The following is a 22,996-nucleotide window of genomic DNA, read 5'->3' on the forward strand; positions in this document are numbered from 1 at the left end:
TTCTTTAAGTCCCTTGGCTTCTCCTGGAAGTTGTCCGTCTAGCTGGTGTTCTGGGGGAGGGGCCTGTTGTGCTGATTTTCAGGTGTTAGCAGTTGGGGGAGCTGCTGTGCCCCTGCCTGGTGCAGGGCTCGGTGGGGGTTGTTTACCCCGTGAGGCCGCAGGAGGAACAGCCCCAGTGGCGGGGCAGCTCTGGGAACCTGGATTCAGCTCCGGCAGGAACTCCGTCTGCAGGGCCTGGAGGCTCCGGGGCGGGGCCGCTGATGTGCTCAGCTGGGGCAGGAGCGTCCTTGCTGTCCTGGGCCCTCCCGGCCTCTGCCTGTCCCGGGGGAGGCGGGATCCTGGGCTGTGTCCCGGCGCCCTGTGCTCCGGAGCCTGCGCTGGTGGATTCGCGCTCCCGGGCCGCGCAGCCCCCTCCGCGGAGCCGCCGCCCGAGCCCCTCCGAGCCGCTCCAGGTCCCGCCAGGTCCCGCCGTGCGCGCTGCAGCCCTTAGGGAGCTCGGCGCACTCTCCTGGGTGCGCAGTTGCTGTTAGTGTCCCGGGGAGCCCGAGGGCATCCCCGCCCTCCTGGGTCCTGCTCCACCTCCCCACGAGCCCCTTTCCGCCCGGGAAGGTCGGTGCAGCTCCTGCTCCTCCGGGATGGGGCTCTCCTGTCCTGGGGACACTCGCCCCGGCCTCAGCCCGGCTCCTCCTGGGCCCCTCCCCCTTGGAGGCCTTTGTTCCTTTATTTCTTTTTCCCCGTCTTCCTACCTTGATAGAAGCGCGAACTCTTCTCACTGTAGCATTCCAGCTGGTCTCTCTTTAATTCTCAGGCCGAATTCGTAGATTTTCAGGATAATTTGAAGGTTTTCTAGGTAGTTTGGTGGAGACAGGTGATTTGGGGACCCTACTCTTCCGCCATCTTGCTCCTCCCCCCGAAGATAATTCTATCACGATATAGATGTATAAACTTGGGGCAGAGGTGCTACACAGTATATAAGAACAAAGACTGTAGTCTAATGGGGTTAAAATACTGGCTTTAGCTAGAAAATCTTGGTCAACCTCTTAACTTCTTGTGCTTTGTTTGGCTCATCTGAAAAATGGAATTAATGAAGCACTGAACTTGTAGGTTGCAGAGATGAAATGTCAAGGGCTTAAAACAATGCTTACAGGACATCAGCAAGATGGTAGAACAGGAGGCGCCCCCCGCAAAAAAAAAAAGAACAGGAGGTGCCCAGCTCACATTCCCCAACACAAGAACCACTTGGCAGCCATCCATGGACAAAAGAATTTGGGGATCCTTTTGTAGGAAGTAGGAAGTCAAAAAACCCCACTGAAGCCTAAGACCAGGCAGCATCACTTGGAGAAGGCAGTACTCACCAACAGTGACCCCAGCTACAAACTGAAAGCAGCACTGTCCTATGGTCTTGGCTCCAGCCCAGCTTGACCATGTTCCAAAGCCAGCCCCAACCACCAAAGGACCCCAGAAGAGCCACATCTACTCATGACCCTCTTACCACACCTGCCAACCTTAGACCTGACTACACCTGAAGTGGTCCTGTGACCTGACACTGACCCCACTATAAGGAGGTCTAGAGTCACTCCTGCTGGCCCACGGCCACAGAAACATCCATCTTTTCCCCTGATAGCAGGTCTATTGAACTCACTCCTAGCTATGGATCCTGTGTTAGCCCTCTGATTCAGTTCCAGGGCTGATCTATGCAGTCTGAGGGCAATATTGTGTACTCAGGGAACTAAAGGAGACATGCCTGTATGAGTCCTCAGTGACTGGTCTGCCAACCTCAGTCCCAACTGTAGATCCTGAATAACCCTGTGACCCTATTCCAACCCTCGTCAACCCTCGTCCAAAAGGAGGTGCTGCTCACCCACAGACTTGGTAGACATATACTCAGGGATATAGCTGTAGCCACACCCATCGACATCCTCCCTGCTGAGAGGCTCCCCAACTGCAGATCTGAAAATGGCCCTTTGAACAGGCTCTAGACCTCCTCAACCATGGTCCCAGAATCAATCCTATCCACCCAGGGTACAGGCAGGATCCATACCCACCCGTGTACCTAGTAATAGGTCTGCCAATGTTGGACCCAACCACAGACCCAGTAGCAGCCAGGTTACTCTGCTCAACTGCAATCCTGAAGGCAGTCCCATCAGTCTGGTGACATAGCAGGAGAAGGCCTTTACCTGTTAAAACCAGCCTGTAAAGATAGGAAGAAGTCCTTACTGCTTAAAATGCACAGACATCAGTGCAAGATTACATGGATTATGCAGAATCAGACAAACATGACACCAGTATAGGAAACTAATAAAGCCTCGGGAACCAACACAAAAGAAATAGAAATATGTAAACTCCCCAACAAAGAATTCAAAATAATTGTCTTAAGCTCAGTGACATAGAAGAAAATACAAATAGCTCAACAAAATCAGGGGGGAAAATGCATGAACAAAATGAAAATTTCAACAGAAAGAAAAAAAAGTCAAACAAATTCTCAAACTGAAGAACAAAATGAATGAAAAGAGAAATAGAGACCTCAACACTACTCCATCAAGTAGACAAGTAAAAGAAAGAATCTGTGAAATTAGGTCATTCAAAATGATTCAGTCAGAGAGAAAAAAGGAGGGGGATCCCTGGGTGGCTCAGCGGTTTAGCGCCTGACTTTGGCCCAGGGCGTTATCCTGGAGTCCCAGGATCAAGTCCCACATCAGGCTCCTGCATGGAGCCTGCTTCTCCCTCTGCCTGTGTCTCTGCCTCTTTCTCCCTCTATGTCTATCATGAATAAATAAATAAAATCTTTTAAAAAATTTTAAAAAAATAAATAAAGACCTTGGATTTAAAAAAAGAGAGAGAGAGAGGGAGAAAAGGAGTGAAAAAGAGTGAAGAAAACCTATAGATGTATAGGATGCCATCAAGTGAATCAATATATACATTATGGGACCTGGAGAAGGAAAATAGTAAAAATGAAAGAAGAGAGTTTGTTTAAAGGAATAATGGCTGAAAATTTCCCAGATTTTCCCAGGTCCCTCAAGCTCAAAAGTTCCCAAATAGGATCAACCCAAAGATTATATGAAGACATACTATAATTATCAAAAGCAAAGAGACAATTTTTAAGGCAGCAAGAGAAAAAAAGACTTGTCACATACAAAGGAACCCCCTTAAGGCTATAAGCAAATTTCTCAGCAGAAACTGTGCAAGCTATGAAAGAGTGGGGTGATATATTCAAAGTGGTAAGGAAAAAGCCTGCCAATAAAGACGAACATTCCCAGCAAAAGCTGTCCTTCAGAAATGAAGGTGAGATAAAGACTTTCTCAGACAAACAAAAGCTAAAGGAGATTACCACCACTTAACCTGTCTTGCAAGAATTGCAAAATGAAACTCAAGTTAAAATGAAAGAATACTAATTAGTAACACAAAACACACAAAATATAAAACTCACTGGTAAAGGTAAATATATAGTCAAACTCAGAATACTTCAATACCATAATGCTAATTAAGTAAATAAGTTTTAACTAGTGTAAAAAGTTAAACACAAAAATACTAAAAATAACTATAGTTACAAAGTGTGTTAATGGATAAACAACATAAAAAGAAGTGTGACATCAATAGCACAAAAGGAGGGGTAGAAATGTACAGTTTTTGTAGCAATTGCAGGTAAGCTTCTGGCTTAAAATAGACTATAAAGTGTTTCATGTGAGTCTCCTGACAACCACAGTGCAAAGTCCTACACTAGATACATAAAAGATTAAGAGAAATTATTCAGATTCAGAGCATACCCCAAAAATCATCAAATCACAAAAGACTGCAAGAAAGGAGGAAAAGAACAAAGAAACTACAAAAAAATCAGAAAACAATGAACAAAATGGCAAGAGAAAGTTCTTACCTATCAATAACAACTTTTGTTATTGGAGATTAAGTTCTTACCTATCAATAACAACTTTTTTGATTGGAGATTAAATTCTCCAATCAAAAAAACATAGTGGCTGAGTAGATTTTGAAAAAGAAAGAAGAAAGAAGAAAGAAAGAAAGAAGAAAGAAAGAAAGAAAGAAAGAAAGAAAGAAAGAAAGAAAGAAAGAAGAAAGAAAGAGAAGAAGGAAGGAAGGAAGGGAAGGAAGGAAGGAGGAAGGAAGGAGGAAGTCATGACGGACTGAAGGACTTATAGCAGATATCTCACTCTAGCCTCTCCAGCCGCAGCTCATCCCTCATAACTCACCGCCCTACCTCCCTCAACTCCAGAAAGAAAGAAAGAAAGAAAGAAAAAAAGAAAGAACTATATGCTGCATACAAGAGACTCAGGCTTTGAAGGCACACATATGCTCAACATAAAGGAATGTAGAATAAAAAGATATTCCGGGATCCCTGGGTGGCGCAGCGGTTTAGCACCTGCTAAAGGCCCAGGGCGCGATCCTGGAGACCCAGGATCGAATCCCACGTCGGGCTCCCGGTACATGGAGCCTGCTGCTCCCTCTGCCTATGTCTCTGCCTCTCTCTCTCTCTCTCTCTCTCTCTCTCTCTCTCTGTGTGACTATCATTAAAAAAAAAATTAAAAAAATAAATAAATAAAAAAAATAAAAAGATATTCCATGCAAATGGTAACCAATAGAGCAGAGGTGGCTATACTTACATCAGACAAAATATATTTTAAATTACAAACTGTCCAAAGAAACAAAGAAGGTTGATCATATAAAGATAAAAGGGTCAATTTAACATGAAGCTATAACAGTTATAAATAAACATGCACCCAACATCAAAGCATGTAAATAGATAAAGCTAACACTGACGGATCTGAAGGAAAAAATAGACAGCAATACAATAATACGAGAAGATTCTACTCTCCCCAATAGATAGATCACAGAGACAGTATCACTGAAGAAACAACAGAACTGAACAACATTATAAAACACATGGACCTAACAGGCATATACAGACTTCCCACCAACAGCAGAACATTCTTCCTAAGTGCACAAGGAACACTCTGCAAAACAGATTCATGTGATTTCACAAAACAAGTCTCAACAAATTCAAGCAGATAAAAATCATTTCAAGGTTAGACTTAAAGGTGAGATCTGAAATTGTAAAACTCCTAGAAAATAGGGGAAAAGTTCCTTGATATTGGTCTTGGTTTTGATTTTTTTTTTTTAATATGACCCTAAAAGCACAGGCAACAAAAGCAAAAATAAACAAATGTGACTACATCTAAAAAATTGTCTGCACAGCCCAGGAAATAATAAAATGAAAAGGAAACCTATAGAATGGCAGAAAATATTATCTAATAAGGGGTTAATATGTAAAATATACAAGGAGCTCATATAATTCAATAGCAAAGAAAAAAATAACCCAATTTAAAAATAGGCAAAGCACCTGAATCAACATTTTTCAAAGAAGACATACTAATGGCTAATAGGTACATGAAAAAATGCTCAACATCACTAAAAAAGACAGGCAAATCAAAACCACAATGAGATGTCACCTCACATCAGTTAGGATGGCTATTGTCAAAAACACAAGAGATGACAACTGTCAGTGAGGGTGTGAAGAAAAGGGAAATGTACATTGTTGGTGGCCCACACCCACCTGCCCTCTAGCAACCCTTGGTTTGTTCCCTTCAGTAAAGAGTCTGTTTTTTTATTTGCCTCCCTCTTTTTCCCATGTTCATCTATTTCGTTTCTAAAATTCCACATGAGTGAAATCACGTGGTATTTGTCTTTCTCTGACTGACCTGTTTTGCTTAGCATAATACACTCTAGCTCCAACCGTGTCATTGGAAATGGCAAGATTTCATTCTTTTTGATGGCTGAGTAATATTCCATTGTATATATATTCCATTTCTCCCTTATCCATTCATCAGTTGATGGACATTTGGGCTCTTTCCATAGTTTAGCTATTGTTGATAATGCTGCTACAAATATTGGAGTGCATGTACCCCTTCAAATCAGATTTTTGTATCCTTTAGATAAATGCCTAGTAGTACAACTACTGGATCATAGAGTAGTTAAAATTTTAACTTTTTTGAGGAGGACCACCTGAGTGGCTCAGTGGTTGACCATCTGCCTTTGGCTCAGGTCATGATTCTCGGGTCCTGGGATCAAGTCCCACAGTCCCCTGTGGGGAGCCTGCTTCTCCCTCTGCCTATTACTCTGCCTCTGTGCCTCTCATGAATAAATAAATAAAGTCTCTAAAAAAAAAACCACAAATTTTTTGAGGACCCTCCATACTGTTTTCCAGAGTGGCTGAACCAGTTTGCATTCCCACCAACAATGTAAGAGGGCTCCTCTTTCCCCACATCCTTGCCAACATCTGTTCTTTCCTGTGTTAATTTTAGCCATTCTGACAGGTGTGAGGTGATATTTCACTGTCGTTTTTTTTTTGTTTTTTTTTTTGTTTTGTTTTGTTTTTAAAGATTTTATTTATTTATTCATGAGAATACACAGAGAGGAGAGAGAGAGAGAGAGAGAGAGGCAGAGAGAGAAGCAGGCTCCATGCAGGGAGCCCGACGTGGGACTCGATCCCGGGTCTCTAGGATCATGCCCTGGGCTGAAGGTGGCGTTAAACCGCTGAGCCACCAGGGCAGCCCCTTCACTGTCGTTTTGATCTGCATTTCCCTGATGATGAGTGATATGCATCTTTTCATGTGTCTGTTAGCCATCTGTATGTCTTCTTTGGAAAAATGTCTATTCCTATCTTTTGCCCATTTCTTAACTAGATTATTTGTTTTTTGGGTATCACCGGCATCTTCCATAAATCAGAGAGGTTGGAAAAATGAAATAATGGAAAGTCTAAAAAAATACTCAAAAACAAGATGTTTCCAAAAAGTACTTTAAACAGTTCAACATACTAGCAAAGGGGTTTCTACATCTATTTATATCTGAATCATTGCATTGATTTTCAATGTGAAAATGCTGATCTTAAGGATCCCTATAACATCACCCCCAACCAAAGACAAATTTCCCACTGAGAAATATTGGGAAGTGGGGAAGAGATAGGGATCATGTAAGAAATACTGCTAGGTCATAAGACAGCAAAATACATACACAACCTAAGACGCTCTGGAGGATTGATTTATTTGCATATCGTGAGGAAGAGCTGAAACCCACCACGCAAAAGGACAGGACCAACCCTCAAAAAATGGCAGAATGGAAAAGTGGAAAGAACCTAAGGATGGCTTTTGAACCACTGAATAATTCAACCCTGGGAAACCCCAGCATTGAGATATTCAGAGATAAATTTCCTCAAAGTTTGTATCACTTCAATTGAGTTTCCTATAACTCAGGGCCAAACGCATTCGGATCAATACACTGTCTCATAAGTAAGTAGAAGCACCTAAGAAAATGTTTCCATTTTTTTATGTTTTTATGTTTACTTTAAAATTCCCCCAGAGAAATAAATGTAAACTCATGCAAATAATGTGAATGTTCTACACCTGCATGGAAGATAAATAATTTCAATTAGCCCGTAGACTCTGCTACCCCAAAAATACTTTGCTAATGTTGATAGACAACCATCCCTGGTCAGCCTCCCAAGACCCATGATCTCCATGCACAGAGACACCAAGATTGTGCCACATGCCGTGCGGTCCTCCCACCTCCTACATTCACACACCCACCCACACTTCCACCTCAGCTTTCTTGCAACCAAGGACCCCACAGAATAAGGACTTCAGACTGGCTTAAAACATAGTAAAAGGCTAAAGGGACTACACCAAACCCTGACAACACTAGTAAAGTTTAATGACAAAGAAATGGCTATTTTAATGCTCTGAGACTTTTTCAGCAGTAACACACTCATTGAAAACCAAAGGGGAAAGCAAAGGAAAGCTCAGTGTTCAAGGTCAGAGAGGAGCTAATTTCATTGCAGAGGGTTGCACTACCCCAAGTTTCCTTCTGATGACCTAACTCTATTAATTATATCTATGTTCAAACCATATCCACCACTTAGCCAGGTGAGGTGGATGTTAGGTGTTAGACATTAGGTGGATAGTAAAGGTTCCCTTTATTCTGAGTCCCTCACCTCCTTGGGATAATGATTTATCAATTTAATCTTTACAGTGAAGAGTTCCTGGTTTTATTGATCTGCTCTATTGTTTTGTTTTGCATTATTTCATTTATCTCTTATCTTTTATTATTTCCTTCCTTCTACTAACTTTGGGCTTTGTTTTTTCCAGCTCTTTCAGGGGTGAGGCTAGGTTTATTTGACACTTTTTTTTTTTTTTTTTTTTTTTTTTTGCTCCTTGAGGTAGGCCTGTATTGCTATAATCTTCTTAAAATAGCTTTTGCTGCCTCCTCAAGGTTTTAGATCATTGTGTTTTCATTTTGTTTCCATCTAGTTTTTGATTACCTCTTTTATTTCTTGGCTGACATATTCATTCTTAAATGGCATGCTATTTAACCTCCATGTATTTGTTTTTTCCACACATTTTCTTGTGGTTGATTTTTAGTTTCATAGCCTTGTGGTTGCAAAAGATACATGGTATGGCTTCAACCTTTTTGAATTTGTGGAGATTTCCTTTGTGGCCTAACATGTGATCTATTCCAGAGAAAATTCCATGGGCATCTGAAAAGAATGTGTATTCTGCTGTTTTAGGATGGAATGTTCTGTGTGTATATATATATATATATATCCATCTATATGCTGTGTGTATGTGTGTGTGTGTGTGTGTGTGTGTGTGTGTGTGTGTGTATCCATCTGGTCCAATGTGTTATTCAAAGCCACTTTTTTGTTTAGATGATATATCTATATAAGTGGAGTATTAAAGCCCCCCTACTATTATTGTATTACTAATATTTTATTACTGTATCAATTACTTCCTATATGCTGTTAATAGCCGCTTTATGTATTTGGGTACCCCCATGTTGGTGCATAAATATTTACAATTATTATATTTTCTTGTAGACTACTCCCTTTATGATTATAGTGTCCTTCTTTGTCTATTACAGTTTTTAAGTCTGTTTTGTCCAGTGTAAGTATTGCATTGCTACCTTCACTTCCATTTGCATGATAAATGTTTTCATATCCTTTCACTTTGAATCTGCAGATGTCTTTAGGTCTGAAATGAATCTCTTGTAGGCAGTATACAAATGTTTTGCTTTTCTATCCATTTGGTAGCCTATGTCTTTTGATTGGAGCATTTAGTCTATTTACATAATTATATATATAAAAAATATATATAAGTATATATATAAAACATGTTATAAAATATATTAACTTATATGTATTTGTATATAGTCTATATACAAAATAATTGATAGGTATGTACTTAACTGCCATTTTATTATTTGTTTTATGGCTGCTTTGTAGTTTTTTATCCCTTCTCTTGCGCTCTTCCCTTTTTGCTCTTTTGATTGGAGCATTTAGTCTATTTACATAATTATATATATAAAAAATATATATAAGTATATATATAAAACATGTTATAAAATATATTAACTTATATGTATTTGTATATAGTCTATATACAAAATAATTGATAGGTATGTACTTAACTGCCATTTTATTATTTGTTTTATGGCTGCTTTGTAGTTTTTTATCCCTTCTCTTGCGCTCTTCCCTTGGGTTTGATGACTTTCTTTAGTGATATATTTGGGTTCCTTTCTCTTTATTTTCTGTATATCTATTACAGGTTTTTGATTTGTGGTTATTGTTAGGTTGATATTTAACATTATATATATATATATATACACCAGTTTTTATTAGATTGGTGGTGGTCAATTAAGTTTGATCCCATTCTAAAACCACTAAATCTTTGCCCCCACTCACATTTTATGTATATGATATTTCACACACAAAAGTATGTGAACTTTATGAATCCTTAACTGATTTTTATAGATATAATTGATTTTAATGCTTTTGTGCTTAACCTCCATAATGGTTTTATATGTAATTAATCTACTTTTTATTATATTTTTATGCACCCGTGAAATTTTTTCCTTTTGTAAACTTCTTTCTCAAGATCATGGCCAAAAAAAAAAAAAAAAAAAAGATCATGGCCTTTCCTTTACACTCAAAGGATTCCTTTTAAAATTTCTTACAGAGCTGGTTTAGTGGTAATAAACTCTTTTAATTTTTGTTTGGGAAACTATCTCTCCTATTCTGAATGACAGTCTTGCTAGACAGAATATTTAGGGTTACTGGGGGTTTGTTTTCTTTTTTCCTTTTAGCACTTTAAATATAGCAGGCCACTCCTTTTAGGCTTGCAAAGTTTCTGCTAAAAAACCAGCTGATAGCTTTATAAGGTTTCCCTTGTAGGTCTTTTTTCTTTATGTTTTTAAAATTCTTTATCACTACTTTTTGCCATTTTAATTACTGTGTCTTGGTATGGACTTCCTTGAGTTGATTTTGTTAGGGGCTCTCTGTGCCTCCTGAATCTGGATGTCTGTCTCCTATTCTAGATGAGGGAAGTTTTCAGCTATTATTTCTTCATATAAAGTTTCTGCTCCCTTTTCTCTCTTCTCTTTCTGGGGTCCCTATAATGCCAATGTTACTAAGTTTGATGATGATGCTGAGTTCCCTTAACCTAGCTTCATTTTTTATTCTTTTCTTTTTGCTGTTCAGCTAGATTGCTTTCCATTACTCTATTCTTCTGCTTCTTGTAGTCTAGGATTTATTCCCTCCAGTGTATTTTTAATTTCAGTTACTAAGTTCTTTATCTCTGATTAGTTCCTTATAAATAGTGTTAGAAAACGTAAAAAAGAACCAAGCAGAGATAAAATCTCTATGAAGAATATTGCTTTATCTCCATTTCATTTAGCCCTTTTGCTGTGATTTTGTCCTGTTCTTTCATTTGGGATATATTCCTCTCTCCTTATTTTGTCTAACTCTCTGTGTTTGTTTCTACATATCAGGAAAGTAATTTATGTCTCTTGATCTGAAAAGTACTGGCCTTATGAAGAGGTCCTGTAGTGCCTTGTAGTGCAATGCTCCTTCTTCACTAGAGCCTGGCACTTCAGGAGTGTCTCCTATGTGTGCTGCATGCACCCTACATGTGGTTGAGTCAGGTTTGCCTTTGGTTCACTGAGTTACAATGGCTCTCTTTGCCTGTTGTGGCCAGGGTTTGGCCACTGCACTGTTAGAGAGACAGTGTGGGGCCATACTGGGCTTGTGGTTCCATCAGACCACATGCCTGCTATCAGTCCATCTGCCAGGACTGTAGTCACACTTAACTGCAAGGTGCTCTCTGAGTCATTCCCTGAAAGGCTTTCATTGGTAGGCAGGGCCTGCAGTCAGACCAGATGTTTGCTCCCCAACAGTGTCTTGGGGTTGCAGTGACTACAGGCCTCTTTGTGCTGCCTCCTGTGAAGTTTTTGTTGGGGGGTGGGGCTGGCAGTCAGATCAAATGTCTGCACCCAGTCCGCTGCTGGGGCTGCAGTGGAACTGGTGTGCGTGGTTATCTTCCTCTTTCCCCCTAACAGGAGTTACTTTGGAGTGGTGTTGGCCACTGTTGGGCCTGCTTGAAGAATGAGAAGCTTCTGGAGCTGCTCTGGATGGATTTCTGCCTCATGGGGCTGGTTGCAGAGGGAGGTCTGCAAGAGAACGTGAAGCAGAGCACATGGTGTTAGTTAGCAAGATATATGCTTGTCCACTTGCAGGATAGACCCGGAGCTACCCTGGACGGACTCCTGCCAGGTGAGCTTAGTTGGATGGGGCAAGTCCATAGAAGAACATGGGAGCAGGGCATGTTGTATTAGCAAGGTCTATGCAGACGCTTTTGGGACTGCTTGAAGGATGAGAGCTGATCAGGCTCCTTCGGTGGGATCCCTGTCAGTTAGGGTGGGTTGGATGGGTCAAACCCAAAGGAGAACACAGGGTAGGACACACGGTATTAATAAGCTATATGGAGAATGTTCAAGCTGGCTCTTGCAGGTGTCTGGGTGTTTAGCCCGGGCAGGGGGCAGGTGTGAGAAATGGTCTCTGCCATCTTTTATTCTTGAAAAAGTCTCCTAAAGATACCTGCCCCTCCAGTGCAAGTTCTGTTATTAGTAAATAATCTCCTTCCTGTATACCCCAGGTACTTTTCAAACTGCTGCTCTGTCTTGTATCTTGGAGGGATTGTTTCCCATTCCCCTCTGGCTCTCCTAGAGTAGATCCCATTGATTTTTAAAGCTCCCAGTGTTAAGTCCCACTGACTGTAAAAACTCACAAAGTTAAGCCCCTCTGGTTTTTAAAGCCAAATGTTACGGGGGTTCATCTTCCCAGTGCAGGTCCCCTGTGTCGAGGGTATCTGGTATTGGGTGTGTTCCTCTCCCTTCTCTGTGCTGGTGGTATTCCTCCTCCCATTTAGTGTAAGTTAGTTAACTTGGCTCACTGGTTAGTTTGGCTCCTGACTGGTTAGTTTGACTCCTGATTGACCAGGACCCTGCCCTTTCTACCATTTTTCAACGTGACCTGTCTATGATTAATCATGGAGTCTGTTCTTCCAATCTTTGGTTCATTTTCTGGGTTAGTTACATCAATGCGGCTATCATCCAGGTGTATCTGTTGTATGGGTTGAACTTAGGATCCTCCCACGCTGTCATCTTCTCAGAGTTCCTGCCAACCCTGTTAGTCTCATAGGTGTAGTTTAACTCCTATTCAGAAGGAAGTCTTCAAGGGCAGCCATTGCCCACAGATATGGTCATATGGCAGCCTGACCAGCCACCACAGTGATGGCCCCTAACACCCAGCTCAGGTGACCAGTGTGCCCAGATGTCATAATTTTGAAGACAAGTTCCTTTCCTGCAAGGAAACAGAAAAAGTTTCAAGTAACCTGTGGTCTCAATTCCACTAGGAGAAACCTTTTCCCTATCTGTGATTTGTTGTCTTCTTGTGCAATTCATAAAAGTTGTAAGTGAACCTCAGCTTCTGCAGGGGTAACCACCACATATTTTTACTCTTTCCATCAATAACACAAAGCAGGAAACAGACATATTCATAGATCCTCACTTCAGCGCAGCATAAAATGCAGTGAACTGCAGCACAAATTCACTCATTCACTCACTCCACTGCCCATCTCAGCAAGGCTTTGGACTGCACCAAGTTAGTTTCCCACAGAATAATCATGTAATGGGGTAATGGACTATAAAAACTTTCATTAATAGTGATTTAGCTACAATATCTATTTTAAACAGTATTTTTTTCAATTATGTTTTAGGCAAAATAATGCCTCTTCCTCCCCTCAAAAATATCCACAAACAAATGCCTGAACCTATCTGTCACTTTACATGGCAAAAAGACTTTGCAGGTGTGATTAGGTTAAGCATCCTGAGATGGGGAGATTATCCTGGCTAATTTGGGAAAGCACCATGTATTCACTAGAGGCTTGATAAGTGACAGAGGGAAGCAGAACTGAGAGAAATTTGAAGGTACTATTCTTTGAAAATGGAAGAAGGGACCAGCAGTCAAGGAATGAAGGTAGACTTTAGAAACTGAAAAGGCAAGGAAACAAATTCTCCACCAGAACCTCCAGTAGGAATGCAGCGCAGCTGACACCCTAATTTTAGTGAGTCCAATTTGACTTCTGGCCTCCAGAACTTTAATACGTTTGTGTTGTTTTAAGCCATTAAGTTTAAGCAATTTGTTACAGCTGTAATAAAAACTAATACCTCATAGCAAGTTCTTTTTTCTTAGCACAGTATTATCATTCACTTCTTCTCCCAAAGGCTCACATTTATGGGGATTTGCCCTACACCATCATCTCAATTCAATGTGACCAGTTTTCTTCATTTTCCAATCCATGAACCCCCTTCTAATTTTACACCTGCCAGACTAACCCTAAATCAGCCATTTTAACAATAACCCCCTAGAACTCTCTTACTACTGACATACTGCCATGGTCCTAGCACCAATCCCAACTCTAGCAGCTACTTTCTCATTCCTCTGCTCCCTTGTCATTCAGAGGCAAGCCAGGACACTTGGCTGTATCCATAGGACTATTCAAAATGTTCATTCTAAATCTTAATTATCAATGCTCTTCAATGCATAGGTATATGGCATCTAAGTGGCCCATCCTCAGCTCTCTCAGACTTTTGCCATTACTTAAATTCAGATTCTTTCCAACTCACCTTCACGGATTACTTTAACAACAACAAAAATAACATATCACAGTTGTCCCAACCTCTTCCCACTAAACCTAAAATATATCTGCACCTTCCCTACTGCTCATCTCATTTCCTAACTCAAGCCACATTCTCTTTCCTCAAGGCAACCTCTATATCCAAGCTCCTGATCCCATTCCCCACCCCCTGCATCTACTAAACTTTTCTGAACTAAGTTCCCCTAGGAGCTTAAGATCTAAAAGGTTCACAGACCACAAACAGGCAATTTGGGTCCTGAAATACCTGAGGTCCTGAAAGTGGCTTGCCCAGATCTGGCACTTAACTCATACCTGAGGGGACAATCAGCATAGTCTTCCTAGACATCATCTGAGCATCTTCAACTATGGTAGGAGCTCAAATAGCAAAGTAAGAGGGGAGGGAAACAAGCAGAGATCATGTGTCTTCAGGGACCTGCAGCAAACTGTTCTGTCTGGCTGGGCTGACTAAAGACTGTCATCTCTTCCTCTTATCAGAAGCACTGTGCATCTGTTAAAAAAAAAAAATAAAGATGTCTGGGGGTTGCCTAGAGACAATGCTCAGAATCTGTTGATCCAGCTTACACAAAGAGCTAAGTTACAAGCAGGAAATTTTCCTATGGCCTCTCTCAACACTAAAGCATTTCTCTTTCTATAGGTGAACCAATCAAGTTAATGAAAGCTTAAGTAATTTACTCAAAGCCTTCCAGCCAATATACAAAAGAGTTGAGATTCTATAACACCATGGTCATGCCATCATTTACTATGGTCTGAATGTTCACATCCCCTCAAAATTCATATGTGGAAACCCTAATGACTGATGTGATGGTATTAGGAGGTGGAGCCTCTGAGAGGTGATTAGGTCACAAGGCCTTCATGAATGGGATTAGTGCTCCTATAAAAGAGATCCCACAGAGACCTCTTGCGCCTTCCACCAAGTGAGGACACAGTCAGAAGGTGCTTGGCTATGAATCAGGAAGAGGGCCCTTACTGGGGGCTCCAGCCTTGATCTTGGACTTCCCAGCCTCTGGAGCCATGAGAAATAAATTTCTGTTGTTTGTACCAGCAGGTAGTATTTTGTTATAGCAGCCCAAATGGACTGAGACACCATCCAAACACTGACAAGTTTAGGGACTCCTGGGTGGCTCAGCGGTTTAGCATCTGCCTTTGGCTCAGGGCGTGATCCTGGAGTCCCAGGATCGAGTCCGACATGGGGCTCCCCGCATGGAGCCTGCTTCTCCCTCTGCCTGTGTCTCTGCCTTTCTCTCTCTGTCTCTCATGAATAAATAAATAAAATCTTTTTAAAAAATTGACAAGTTTAACAAGATGAGATGAAGAATGTAATGTGAAATATAATTAGAATAAGTATATAGTCCTCAATTTCAGTTTTTAAAATTATAATAAATTATAATAAACATCTCCACAACTGTTGTGAGGACTTGTGGCTTACCAGAAGAACATATTAAAAAGATTGAAGTGTCACAGAATACTCAGTGTGAATCTCTGGGCTTATCTTATCTGCATATGACAAGGTCCACACTAGGGTTTTGACAGAGCCAGTCAGCCGTACCTATAGAACAGAGTGTCCTAACTGTTCAAATAAGTCACAATGGGGAAGAGATAGGAAGCAAGCCAAAGGCTGCATGACAAAATATACTCACCACTGTAGTGCACCAACAACCCAGCCCACTTAACTCAAGCAGCATCTTTGATGACAGATCACAGAAGAGTACAACACAAATACGACGTAAATGGACAGCAAAATGACCTTGCAGATCTCACCAAAAAAAACGCAGTATCTCATGAAAGTTATAGAAGGGACAAAAGAATCTGGCAGTTAAGACCTTAATAATGACCCACAGATGCCCAAAGGAGAATGACATGAATAAAAAAAGACCAAGAGAAGCTAGAGATGGGGGTAGAGGGTGGATTACTAGAGCAAATAATGATGGAGGAAAAAACTTTTTAAAATTTCATTAGGATCATGCCTCTCACTTCCAATGCCAAGTGAAGACTATCCTATTATTCATCATAGATTTTTGTCAGAAAAATTAATCTCGGGCAGCCCACTGGCGCGGCGAACCGCCTGTAGCCTGGGGCGTGATCCTGGAGACCCGGGATTGAGTCCCACATCAGGCTCCCTGCAGGGAGCCTGCTTCTCCCTCTGCCAGTGTCTCTGCCTCTCTCTCTCTCTGGGTCTCTCATGAATAAATAAAATCTTTAAAAAAAATTAATCTCTCCCTCACCCCCAAAATTGATTCATAATTATAAAAATACTTAGATCAAACTAATTTATTTTTATAGTCTGGGCTTTATTTTTTCGCCATTATTAACTACAAAATTTTGGTCCTTGTTTTAAGTAGATTCACTCTGACTGTTTCCAGGACCAATCATTTTCAAACAGTAAGAATTTCTTGAGTTTGACAGAGTTTTCTCAAAAGGCAGCTGTGAGGATGGTGAGATGTTTCAAAACCACATCTTTGGAGAAATGACAGAGGGAACGAACCTCGAGGGGAACACAGTGGGGACTACCATAGCTGTGTTCAGATACTGAAGGGTTGACACTGTGATTCTATTTCTTCTGAAAAGCCCAAGAATGCAGAACTAAAACTATGTAAAAACAGTGCAGACACTTCTCCTCAAATAACAGAAAACTTTAACAACTGAAGTTCTCCAAAAAGTTGATGCACTGTTTTGAGAGACAGTAAGTTTCCATTACTACAGGTGTTAAACAGATTAGAGTTAAGTCCTAGTACAGGTGTTGCATTCTTCAGAGTCCATGGCTAACCAATGACCTTCCCCTCTCCTACCAGGGACCTACTCAGCTCCTTCCCCCATGATCATTATCCAAAGATCTGTTTTACTCATTCAAATATTTACTGAGTCCTATTCTGTGGTAAGTACTGTTCTAGGAGCTGGGGATATTTCAGTGAACAAAATGGAGCAAACCTTTAATGTAATATTCCATATAATGTAAATTCCATCATATTTTAGAGGTAATGGATACAGAGAGGAAATTGGTTTGAGCAAGGAGGCTGGGAGGGGAACTGGGCTAGAATGTTACATAGGGTGTTCAAGATAGGGCTCATTGAGGGTGACATGCGAGATGATAAACATGAGTTCTAGGAAAATCACTTGTCATCCTATGGCTAGATAATCAAGTGACCACTAGCCTAACCCATGTTTCTTCTAGAGTCGCTTCCCCGCAGTTGGCCTTTATAGCTGTGCACAACACAGAAGAGAGCAAGGGCAAATTAGAGTCCCAAGTCTGGCCCTCCTCACATACCTGGAGCCAGGTTTCCCTACTTCAGAGCAAGTGCTTGCCACTGGATTCATTTATCACTGCCAACTCTTATCCATCAGCACCCAGCCTCCCATGGAGCCTCTAAGGATAACACACTCCCTATAGTCTTCTTTTTCATTCAAATTGCATGTCACTCAGATTCTAAAAGCTCTATAGAGTGAGAGGGTTGAAAAAGTTTATTTCGGAGAACTGGCACCCAAGGGCTGCCACAATTGTTGGCATTCCAGGGCACAGGAGATATTTGGCAAGAAACAAACACAACAACAAAAACAAACTTTTAAACATGACTTGGTTCTAATATCAAGATTCTCAGGCATCAAAATACATAGGACTTTAGGAAAACAGTAAGCCCCTTATTTTCCTTAGTTTCAAAAGACCATATTCATTCACTTTCCAACTTTTTCTTTCTAGGAGAAGACCTCTCCTTTTTCTAGCCTGTTCTTTTGTAGGAACAACTTTGAAATACATGGAACAACCTCACTTAAAGGTTTCCAGTTTGAGGTTCCAGGGGAGAATAAAAATGATACCCATGCCAGTCCCTTCAATAAAGTAACCCAGTAGAGTTCAGTCCCCGCTGTGAATAGATGCAAAAGAGCTCCCAGCACTTGCACTGGGAAACCTTATATTAAATAGTACACTACATATTTCTAGGCTCATTTCAGAGTCCTTAGAACAAAAACTACTAAATATATTATAAAAGCATCAACAGGGGGATCCCTGGGTGGCTCAGCGGTTTGGCGCCTGCCTTCAGCCCAGAGTGTGATCCTGGGGTCCCAGGATCAAGTCCTGCATTGGGCTCCCTGCGTGGAGCCTGCTTCTCCCTCTGCCTGTGTCTCTGCCTGTCTCTCTCTCTCTCTCATGAATAAATGAATAAAATCTTAAAAAAAAAAAAAAAAGAAGCATCAACAACCTGACCTCTAGAAAGAGACTGCAATGACATTATCTAGAAAATGAGGCACTCTGATAAAAAGCCCCTGGGAGGCACATACTCTTAGGGCCTAATTACTCCCCAGGTTCAACTAAAGCACGATCAGATCTGAAACTTTTTTTTTTCTTTTGGTTTCTAAGGTGCTGCTGCAGCTCAGGGAAGGCCACAGGGAATTCCTTTACCAGGGCTACTAGGAGACAGCTTAGCACATTCAGGCATCCTGAGGCCCTGTTCTCAGGGCCTCACAGGAGCCAATGAGCAGAAGAGAAGCATGGAACTTTAGAATTTTATTACCTGATTCTAGGACCACATTCATGACCTGGGTGCCTGGGACCTAAGCAGCTGGCACAGAGTGACAGGGGAGTGGGGGAAGATGAGATAAGGGCCCTCATCAGCTTCTCATGCAATTCATAGGAAACGGAGTGAACAGAAAGGAAAGGTCACTTCAGTAATGAGCTCCCAAGAAACCTCCATGGCAAAGGGATGGTGCTATCCACAGCCTAGGTTTCAGGGTGAGCACACAACCAAGTTTCCTAGGACAGTCCTGTTGATGGGTGCCTGCCATGCAGGCAGGTATTAGGAGCCCCCCATTTCATTTTCCTAAGTGTCACAGTTGAACAGTACAGTATATGGTTCCCCTAAGGAAGTGGAGGGAGTTCCTAGAACATATTTTGCTAGTTTACCTGTTTCATGGAACACATATCTCTCTAAGCCCACCTCTGGTTTCAGGACATACTATGTGCAAATTCTTCCCATGTCTAAAGCCAGCAGTGCAGCATGGTGAGGTGGAGCCCGACTACCTGGGTTTATGTCCCAAGTCCTTCACATTTAACAGCAGTGAGACTGTGGACAAGTTCTTTATAACATCTTCCATTTGAAATAAAAATGAGAATAAAAGTAATGGCTGAGCTACTATTTGTAATCAGTTAATATTTGTAAAGTGCTTAGAACAGTGCTTGACACAGGGTAAGCACTCTATAAATGTCTGATAAGTAAAAAACAAATATGCAGTCTTTGTGTCTCCTAGGTAAGTGAATTTCTATAAAGAGATGGTGAGATGGGAGGAAAGCCCTTCTCAGAACAGTTTCTAGTTTCCCCCTCTACTCAGAGGCCTCTTGCCGGAATAAATAAAACCTCTCTGCCCGGTCCTGGGTGCTGGCTGGGAAGAGAGTGCTGCGGGGCTGGAACAGAATAACCGCTGCCAGCTAGTATATAATCAACCACACTACAACTACAATTGAACCGGGGCAAGCAGAACAAAGAAACAGAGGCAACTATCCCGGGTTGCAGGTGGCCGTCAGAGGCCACCGAAGGGCCCCATCAATAGTTTTATGTGCTTAACGTAAAGAGAACCCTTTGCCTCCTCACATACTTGGCCACTGTGATTGCCCACTTATGTATGTGATTCAGGACTTCAATAGCATCAAAGATGCTCTGACAACAGCCAATTTTAGATGAAAACATCTCAGCATCTATTTCACGGATAAAATCCCATGTGATGAAATACAAAAAAAAAAAAAATCTCCTTAATTCCTCAGACACCTCTCCACCAGAAACAAAATAGGTGCTTAGGACAATCTTGTAAAAGTGAGCTACACCACACGATCCCATTAAAGACAAAAATTACCAGTTATCTAGCTATTTGACTTGTGAAAGCACCAGCCCAGTCATTTCAGTTTCCCTGCTGTCACAGTTGTGCCTTTGAGATCGTGTCAACTTTCCAGACATGATCTGAACACCCTATTAAGATGATAAATTCCTATGCAACAAAACAGCTTCGTTGGAAAGAACTGGGTCCCTGAAGCAGTCTTGACTACATAACAGGGCACAGCACCACATACACTGAAGACCTAGAGGAAGCCAGGCAGTGGGATATAAAATTTTATCAAGAGCTGATTTTAAAAGGGGATTGGGAGGGGGCCTTGCATTCATAAGTACAGATGCATTGGGTTTTAGGTAAACAGTTGTCTCAGACTCACTTCTCCATAGCTCTGTCTGGTGCGTCACGGCCGGGATGTGATCTCTAAGGTCTTAAAATTCTGACCAAATGCAAAGAATGCAAGCGAAGAGGCACCCCGCAAAAAAACATATATCAAGCCAGAGGGATATTAAGAACAAAATAAACAAAAATAAAAAGTCAGCCTGGCGCAAGAAGCTTTTCCATCAACCTCCCTTCCTAGTGCCAAGAACAAGCTCCCTCCCAACATTCCCTGATAATTATTTTTTAATCAGCTAAGAAAGCCAAGTCACTTCCAGCACAGACACCCAATATTAAAGAGTTCTCCAACCCTCTGGAATGGAAAAGACAGAAAGGGGCGTCAGCGTTCACCACCCATTTAACTCCGATGTCATTGATTTAAGGCAAATTTCCTCCAAAACAATGCAGCTGAGCAGGGAGTTGCGTGAACCCTAATCCAGACTCCACACCCCAGAGGATCCTATCAGCTCACATTGCAAAGAACCTGCTTGAGCAAAGACGGGGAGCCCCCCCCCACCTCGGGGGCGCGACCTTCCAGGCCCGGGGCGCGCGGGGTGGGCGGGGGCGAGGGCACGAGGGGCGCTCCCACCCTCCCCCGCGGCGAGTCCCCCCCCAGGCTCCAGCGAACCGCGCCCAGCACCCAAGTCTCCGAGGGATTTCTCGCCGGGACCTGAAGCCCGCGCTCCACCTGACCCCACGTCCCGGGGCGGCGGCGGCCCAGGGCCCGGGGCGCGGCGCCCGCGGGGTCGCACCTGCACCGCCGGCCGCCGAGCCGCCCCACCCCGCAGCCTCCAGCCTCCAGCCCCGCCCGCGCCTGCACCGCCCCCGGCCCCCGGCCCCCGGCCCCCGGGCACCACCCCGCGGGCACCACCCCGCGCTCCTCGGCGGCGCTCGCGGTGCGAGGCTCAAAGGCCACACCTGGGTCTCCCCGGCCGCCGCGAGCAGCCCCGCAGCGCGGGGGAAGGGCCGTGGGGGAGACGGGCAGGGGCGCGGGCGGGGAGGCCCGGGAGCCGGGGCAGGCCGGAGGGGCCGTCGGGCGCCCGCACACGCAGGTCCGCGAGGCCGCCCGCCGCCGCCCGCCGCCGCCCGCCTCTCGGGTCCGCACAGGTGGTCCTCGGGGCGTCCGCGCCCCGCACCCGCGCAGCCCGGCATTGTTCGCGCTCGGCGGCGCAGCTGCGAGGCGCCCGGGGCGGCGCGGCCCGGCCTCGGCCCCTACCTCCACGAGCAGCCCGAGCAGCAGCGCCGCCACCCTCCGGGGCAGGCGGCCCATGGCTCCGGGTCCTCTCCGGGGTGCGCTGCTGTCGGGGCGCGGGCGCAGGTCAGCAGCGCGGGCCCGAGCGGTGAGCGCCACAGCGGAGCAGCGGCGGGGCTCAGGCCGCGGACGGCGGGGCTGCGGGGCGCGGGGCGGCGGGCGGGCGGGTGGGCGCGGAGCCTGGTGGCGCCGTGCAGCCCTCGCCGCGCAGCCCCGGCCGCGCCCCGCCCCCCCCCCGGCCCCGCCCCGCCCCGCCCCGCCCCCCGCGCTCCGGGCTCCGGGCTCCACCCCCGCGCGCTCCCGGCTCCGCCCTCGCCCCGCCCCCGCGCCCCGCCCCCGGCCCCGCCCCGCCCTCCTGGGCGCGCGCCCGCGGGCACCGGCTCCCAGCCCGCGCCGCCCTCCCGAGCCGAGCCGGGGGCCCCGAGGCCCGGCGAGCCGGGGACGAGCTGGCGGGTGGCTCGGGCCCCGGCGGAGCCCGCCCTGTCACCTTTGAATAGACCCGGCAAGATCGCTGAAGGAGGCGAAGTCTTCGCGTGGGGGAGCCCGTTTGGGGGGCGCTGTCGGTGGACCCGCAGCATCCCCGGCCTCCGTGCGTCGCTCTCCCGCCGATTCCCACCAACCGCGGGCGCCCCGGGGACGGCCTGGGGCGAGGGCGACAGGCCGTGACTAAAGGGCTCCTTGCACCGCGCCCCCGGTGTAGATGCCGGTGCTTCGAGCTCTGCGTCCTCCTCCCGGCCCGGCCTACACCCCGCCACAGGTGGCCCCACGGTGGCCGGGTCTGGGATGTCCTCGGGCTCTGCTGCAGCCCCTCCCCACCTCCACTACCTCCCACCCACCACCCACCGTATTGTTTTCACCGCGTGAGTCAGATCCCAAGTCCTCGGGGCAGTCATTCAACAAGCATTCGTGTGAACCTGTGAGATGGACAGACCCCGAGCTGGAGGGCCAGGTACGGAGGTGGGCAAGAAAACTTAATTCATGACGTTTAAAGGGATCGTCGCTTGCAGGGCGCTGAGCGGCGGGACCCAGGCTCAAGGGTGACCGAGGAGCAGAAAGGACGGGAGCCTCCCCGTGACTGGACGTAGAGGAGGGAGTCATGGAAACACACAGCACCTAAGACTAGTCCCTGACGCTTTCTGGTCTTCGTCACGTGTACTCATCTGATGACTTTAACATATGCAGCACTGGACTGTCCCTGTTAGAACCAAAACTTGCAAGACGAGCAGGAAAGATGACTGTGGGCTTTATCGTCACGGTAAGGGCACCCATCAGACAGGCCCACCAAGAGTCTTTGGACTCTCCTCACTATGACCTACTGTTTACAATTAGGGCATTTTACTGCTCTTTTAAGTGCAGAAGTCAGCTTGCAGAAAATGAAGCCGCAAGCCTGGTTATATAACGAAGATGCAAAAAATTGTTTTCTCCAATGACAATGTAAATGATCTCATCCTATAAAAATACCAACGACCTCTGATGGGGTCAGAACCTTAGTCAGTGTTCTAAT

The 22,996-nt window shown here is 44.5% G+C and overlaps 1 protein-coding gene across 1 annotated transcript in view; it reads right to left on the reverse strand.

Annotated features, from left to right (window-relative positions):
- The window catches only part of VOPP1 (VOPP1 WW domain binding protein), a 105,283-nt gene extending 83,659 nt beyond the window's left edge, over positions 1-21,624 (reverse strand). Inside the window, exon 1 of the mRNA XM_038562627.1 lies at positions 21,457-21,624. Coding sequence (XP_038418555.1) covers positions 21,457-21,510 — 54 coding nt within the window. The 5' untranslated portion in view covers positions 21,511-21,624. The remainder of the gene's footprint in view (positions 1-21,456) is intronic.
- Between the last annotated feature and the right edge of the window lie 1,372 nt (positions 21,625-22,996).

The sequence above is a fragment of the Canis lupus genome, chromosome 18 (genome assembly GCF_011100685.1).
Source record: "Canis lupus familiaris isolate Mischka breed German Shepherd chromosome 18, alternate assembly UU_Cfam_GSD_1.0, whole genome shotgun sequence".
Classification (NCBI taxonomy): Eukaryota; Metazoa; Chordata; class Mammalia; order Carnivora; family Canidae; genus Canis; species Canis lupus.